Source organism: Pistacia vera, unplaced genomic scaffold (assembly GCF_008641045.1).
Source record: "Pistacia vera cultivar Batoury unplaced genomic scaffold, PisVer_v2 Contig487, whole genome shotgun sequence".
Classification (NCBI taxonomy): domain Eukaryota; kingdom Viridiplantae; phylum Streptophyta; class Magnoliopsida; order Sapindales; family Anacardiaceae; genus Pistacia; species Pistacia vera.
In genome coordinates, this window is record NW_022196320.1 from 577,430 (window position 1) to 584,372 (window position 6,943).

Consider the following 6,943-nt stretch of genomic DNA (forward strand, 5'->3'; position numbering starts at 1 on the left):
TGTTTTGTGAACTGGACAATTAATGTTGAACCGAACGGTCCAAAAGTTTTGCTTTTAAATTGGGTTATTATTTATTTAGGGTTAATATTAAATTGTAATTTTTTTGTGAACCAGACAATTAATTTTAAACAAATGATCCAACCGGTTCAATTGGGTTACTAATTAGTTAGGGTTTTTTTCTTTTTCCTTTTATCATTTTGATCTTTTTTTTCTTCTGTCTGCAAACTGAGTCTTGCCTAATTCTACAGGATGTTTCCGTTTCCAATAGGTGGCTTTAATTGTCTATTCAAATGTACAACATTTGAGTGCCTCCAATTTTAAGCATGAAATTATAAATAAAAACAGGAAGTATATAACAGCCAATCAAAGACAAAGGGCAGCTAGAAGACTTTGATTGTGATAGATAGTGTCATTAAAAACATCTACATAGTAATCAGATCATACAATTTGAGTTCATGGTAGCAAATGTCATTATGCATGGAAGAAAATAATATGAAACATTAAACATGCAATAATAAATCCATAATAAAGACCATTTAATACGTTGAAACATTTGAAAATATATTCAAGATCCATAGCAAATGATTATGATTCCCTCCACTATCTATAAATATACAGGGCTGCGTTTGGTGAACTTTTGGGAATACTACTTTTAGTATTCCCAAAAAAGTTAAACAGTAAATTACCCAAAATTTTAGATTTTTGGGAATACTACTCCCAAAATTATTCAACTTTTTTTAAACCCTTTAAATTTGATAATTTAATTAAATACCCCTAAATATTTTTTTTTAAATTACAAAAACACCCCAATAATCCAAATTTATCAGATTCCGGCCACCACCACCGGAAAATGGCCGGAATCTGGTAGAATGGCGCACTACCGGCTGAATCTGGCCGGCAGTGCGCCGATCTAGCCTTTTCCGGCCAGATCCACGGTGGATCTGGCCGGAAAAGGCCAGATCTAAGGCCAAAGATCTGGCCGTTGACGGCCAGATCTTTGGCCGTAACACTCGGTCACGACGGCCAACAAACGGTCGTCGTTGACCATCAACGACGACCGTTTGTTGGCCGTCGTTGAGAGTAAATACGGCCAGATCTGGCCGTTGACGGCCAGATCTGACCGTAGATCTGGCCTTTTCCGGCCAGATCCACCGTGGATCTGGCCGGAAAAGGCCATAGCGACGCATGACCGGCAAGATCCAACCGGTCATGCGCCCATACGGCGACTCCGGCCACCTCCGGTGGTGGTCGCCGGCTGGGGGTGTTTGAGGGTGGGTTAGGGGTATTTTTGTTAACTTTTAATGTTTTATTATAGGGGGTATTTTGTAAAAAAAACAAACATAAAGGAGATTTTATTAATTTATAAATTTTACCTCGTAATACCCGCCCAATTCAACTTTTTTTTAACTTTTTTCAAAAAACTTTTCCCAAAACCCCCAAATTTTCAACCAAACGCAGCCCAGATATTTAATATTTTATATAGAATCTCTTTGCCTTTGCATAGTATACGGGGGTCTGTGAATGGTGTTTATGGAGATCCAAAGGGTAAAACCTTTCTAAAAGACTATTGCACGACTTTTGTGAGAAAGGGATGCTAAGAACAACAGGCAATGCACTCTATCAAAACATAGCCATTTCTCGTAACATAAACAGGAACGCCTCACCAAAACAAAAGGGATGCTGGCTAGGACAGGTTCAATCGGTGCTGGGGTTCAACTACTGAGCTGAATCAACGACTTACGTTAGTTTAGATGTAGCTGTATCCACATTTCCACTGGGTCAATTGGATCTCATTCAAATGCTTCTGCCTCTGACGCTGATCCACTGGATGCTGCTGAAACTCCCTTTGATACTTTTTTCTGGGTCAACTTAAATTGGTGCAGCTTCTGCCTTCCTCGCTTTAGCATAATAATCATAATACTAACTTTTCAACATGCAAAAAGCAATTCTTTCTTCAGCTTCCGTTAAATATACATTATTTGAGATACCAACCCACATACATGGTTTATATATAGATGAAAAATATGTAAATTAGTGGATGTTCTAATTGAACTCACCATTTAGTGACAACAACGGGATCTGGGCAGAGGAGTATTGGTCATTGGCTTGAAGAACCTCAACCATTTGTTCAATAGATAGATTAGCCTCAATAGCTTTACAGAATTCTTCAAACTCCACATCTATAACATCAGATTCTCCAACTTTTCCATTAGTCTTGCCATTGCCATTGTCATCTGTTTTGTTTTCAGCTTTCTGCTTTCTTGTCATCATTTCTCTTCATCAGCAGATGCATGATATGTACCATTTATATCTCCACCCACATGCCTTACACCTGCACCACAACACAAACCTTTCAGCTTCGTCATAACATTTATTCTCTGCCCATTTACATATGATTTTTGGTGAATCAATTTACATAGCACAAACATCAAGATAATTCTTGTATTAGCATTGACAACTGGATTGTAATCAGACTAATGCCATATTGCATACCATCTCCCAATTGATGCATTACAAAAGATCCTGTTTTATTCAAAGATGTAGACTATAGCTAAAATCAGTAGTGAGCAAATAAAATAAGCAATTTGGCACCTGAATACGTAGGTGCCTCAGCTAATACATGAGGCAAATCAAAATTAATGCCTTTAATGTGAGGATACTTAGAAGTGATGACATCAAGAGTAACACCAATTCCACCGCCAACATCAACCAACACTTTCAACCCTTCAAATCCTTTGTAAACGTCAAGAACTTTCTTCATAATCAAGGCAGTGTGGTTGGACATAGCCTGATTGAACACCCAGTTGAACCTCTGATCCGTCCCCGGGTATTCAAATGTCATCATCCCATATGGCCTGTTGAACGGGATTCCACCTTCTAGTATAGCATCATTAAAGTGATACCTGACAACCAAATAAAATCAATAACCTGCCCTGAATTCGCAACTGCGTATGAAATAAAAAGCCTTTCTAAATTATAATTAATCATTTGAAATTGGTCTTTGATATATAGAGTCAATAATTAATCTAACTATTATATGCATAAATGCTAAAGAATAAAAATAAAAAGTTCATACACAATAGAAATTATGGCTTACCATTGCATGGCAATAGCTAACTCCAGATATCAGCTACTAAAGAAGAAGCGAGCCTGCACCAAAACAAATTCCCCAAGTAAATCACACTCCACTAATTTACAATAACACTATGCTTAAACAACAAAAACAAAAATCCTGCTTAAATTAGATCCAAATGAATCCAAAATCTTTGTTACAAAACGGATGAACAACAAAATCACCCAGAAAACTAATAAAAAAATTCCAACCAAATGTTTGCAAGATCCAAAGAAAAAACAGTATAAACAATCCCAAATCAACATTTCTTAGCAAACCTAATTGCAAAAACCATAAACACAAAAGATGTGAAGTTTGGACGAAATATAGTTAAAGATTTAAGCGAAAAAAAATGGTACCTTTAAGCTGGTGTTGAGGAAGAATAACTTTTTAAGCGATGTCCACGTCTAAATCTTCTTGAAATCTCCTCCAATGCTTGCGAACGAAGAAGAAATGAAATTTTGGCGACTGGAAGCGTTTTAATTTAAGCGAATGTGATGGTTTAAACACCTTTGGGAATCTTTGTATCAGTTTGTTTAGACTTTTTGAATGCCAAAACATTTAACAGACAATACAACGTATAACACCTTGTATTCATATAAATTTATCTATATGCAAATGATAATATTTATGGTCAATCTCTCCTTAATAATAAATAATATCAAACATCAATTACATGAAGCTACAAATACAGTCAAATCAAACTCTTACATCATTATCAATAATATCAAATCAAATATCAATAATTCAAATCATCATCAACCAAATACAGTCAAATATCTGACAATTTACCTATGTGTCAATCAGAAGAAATTCTACCACTTCAAAATAGTCATGATATAATCTATACCTCAAGATTATATGTATAAATTGTAGATGGTGGCTCATTATAACTTTGTCAAATGTCAAAGAAATCATACCTTTGACTTATTTAAATAGGTTTGAAAAATTCTTAAGGCATAGACGTTTGTTTTTATAGCCAAATTTGATTCAATTTGAAACAAATTAAATGTGGAAATTTCATGAAATAGACATTCATATGCCTAATTTTACAACCCTTTTTATTAATTGAAACTTTTATTTATTAATTGATGAGTTTTCCCATCTTGTACGCTATTATTTTTTATTGAAAGCCATTAAACTAGCAATTAAATTAATAAGAGTTTATTAGGCATCATATAATAATGATTGAGTATATTCATTTATTCATATTAAAATAATAAATTCAGTTGTTTGATATTGAACGTAGTAACATATTTAGTATTATTTGTAATATTAATATAATATTTAAAGAACAACGTAATAAATTGTTAAAGAGGATGTTGTTGGGAATTCACAAAATCTAAGACACTTAAGAAAATTAAAAATTCTGCCACAAACAAAAATTAAATTACGTATCTCGCAAAAGTTTTATGATAGTACAGTTACCCCCCTAAGGTTTAAGAAACACCAATAAACCTCCCCATGTCGAATGAAACCAAGAGTCAAGTAATGGTCAAAGTTCATGTGTCGTCATGTCGAGGACAAGAGAGTCATTTCATCAAAAGTAAAATTTGAATGAAAAAAAAAAAGAAAAAAAAAGGCCTATTGATAACTAATTTATAAATATCATTCCCTTTTAATGCTACCAACAACTCGAAAAAAGAGTTTACCATCAAAATTATGAAAATTTTTATATGAGCACCACCACTGATAACTAATTAAGTCTCACCACCACCACATAATAGAATAATGCTACAGCCACCGATAGTAGTGCATCGAATGACGTGACAAAATTCTGACTATTGATTAATATTAAATTAAAATTAATCAACCGTCAGTATTTTGTCACGTCATTCGGTATACAAATTTGGTACACTGCCGTCAATTATTGTATTATTTTCTCCACATAATAAACCACTCTATCTTGTCCTAATCACCATAAACTTGGTCGCTTTTACTAGATATCTGGCCCAAGGTTAATTGAACTACCACCTTCTCTTAAGGAAACGATAGAGGTCGCCCTTTTTCACCACCGTTAAACTCTTCACCATTGTAACAACCAAAACTGACCAAACTTTTGCTTCAAAAGCTGCTAGAGTGAGTTATATGCACCACCAATGGAATCATACTTATATATATTTATTGTAAGAAAAATTCAAATAAAGCCTTTTATTTTCACTTTGTTTGTTTGTCAAGCGATAATAAAATTAATTGCATTTAAGTGAGAGTAAGTTAATTGCATTTACCTTATGAGGTTCAGGTCCATTGTCGAGGTATTGAGTATACCCCCTAATTATAACAAATATAAAGGAGAAACAGACTGCAAGAGGGCAAAATCCAAACTTTAAAACTCGTAACATATCATAATAAAGAGTACTATAGTTTTTAAAAAGAAAAAACATTCCCATTAATCGATTAACGTATGTTAAATTCAAGAAGCGTAAATCTAGTATTTTAAAATGCAAGACCTAGACAATTGTTGACCGAAACCTTAATTGGATAGTCTTTCTCTCAATAAGAATGATTCAATATTNAGTTAGGATTAATTAAACACGTAAAATGGGTTAAAATGAAAAGATTAAAACATATGTGGGCCGAATAAGAAATAATAAAAGTTTTTAAAATTTGAAATTTCTCAAAAGAAGCCCCACCTATTCACGTCGCCTAATCGAAATTCATTAGGGTAAAAAACGATTTCTTGAACCAAAGGAAGACGCAATTTTTTCCGATCGAACCTACAAATTTGCACCCTAAAATCAATTTCTTGAACCCTAAACCGAATACAGTCCCTATTTTCGGTGATATAGGCTCGATTTCCGATCGATTTGTTGAACCGTAAAATCGATTCCTTAACCCTAAACGAAATTTGTGCGATTTCCGACGATATAGTTCACATTTCCGATCAAAACTGCAAACTTTGACACCAAATTCAATCCAAAACCATGGCTGACACTCACAATGAGGAGAAAAACCCAACACCACTTCAAATCCTAGATTCCAGTGGCACAAGTAGTTCAATGGCTGCTCCGGTGGATCATCCGATCAATGAAGGTGGTCCACACACAGAGGAGACGCCGACGGCACAAGAACAGAGGGAAGAATCGGCAAACAGTTCTGAAGACAAGGAGTCAGGCAAGAATTCAGGTCAGGAGGAGGAGTCCGACAAGAATTCAGGCCAGGAGGAGTCGTCCGAGGATTCAGGCGACGAGGAGGAGGTCGGCGAAGAAAGGGTACGTTGTTTTGGGAATATTGCTTGTACTGTCGCTTAAGCGATCATTTGTATCGCTTATGCGATTAATCTGTTTTACTCATGATCGCACTCATGATCGCTTAAGCAATTGATTCAGTTTACTCTTGGTCGCTTAAGCGATCTTGTCGAGGCAGAATCACATATATAATAAGTGATCTTTTGTATCACTTAAGAGATTCTTTTAGTTTGCTCTTGGTCGTTTAAGCGATTTCAGATCGCTTAAGCGATCTTGCACGAGGCAGAGTCAAGATCTCTTAAGCGATCCGAAATCACTTAAGCAACTATAGTGGTAATTNATTTTAAAATGCAAGAGCTAGACAATTGTTGACCGAAACCTTAATTGGATAGTCTTTCTCTCAATAAGAATGATTCAATATTATGGGTAATTTTGGAAATTGGCAAGGGTGGTCCATGACAATATTTAAAACCTTTGAATTAAAAATTGAAATTGACAAAATTGTATCCTTGTTAAACCTCGGCCCTCGGCCTCGGGGGACTAAAATGTCATCATCCAAAACTAAACCCAGTTTCATACTTTTACTCATTTCCCACATAGAACTGGCAGGGAAAATGAAAACTCTGCCATTCCTTCGCTCACC

The 6,943-nt window shown here is 35.1% G+C and overlaps 1 protein-coding gene across 1 annotated transcript; it reads right to left on the reverse strand.

Annotated features, from left to right (window-relative positions):
* Nucleotides 1–2,261: 2,261 nt before the first annotated feature.
* On the reverse strand, nt 2,262–3,482 carry LOC116147014 (caffeic acid 3-O-methyltransferase-like). Its single transcript, XM_031432442.1, has 4 exons — nt 3,472–3,482; nt 3,098–3,150; nt 2,593–2,903; nt 2,262–2,332 (listed from the first exon to the last, which is right to left on the reverse strand). The coding sequence occupies exons 2-4, from the start codon at nt 3,103–3,105 to the stop codon at nt 2,268–2,270; spliced, it is 384 nt and encodes a 127-aa protein (XP_031288302.1). The 5' UTR covers nt 3,106–3,150; nt 3,472–3,482; the 3' UTR covers nt 2,262–2,267.
* Nucleotides 3,483–6,943: the final 3,461 nt, after the last annotated feature.

What these genes read in the sequence shown, in the direction of transcription:
- LOC116147014 (XM_031432442.1), bottom strand. An exon ending in TGAGGCACCTACGTATTCAG is followed by an intron (nt 2,333 to 2,592) that starts GTGCCAAATTGC and finishes GTTGTGGTGCAG; the next exon opens with GTGTAAGGCATGTGGGTGGA.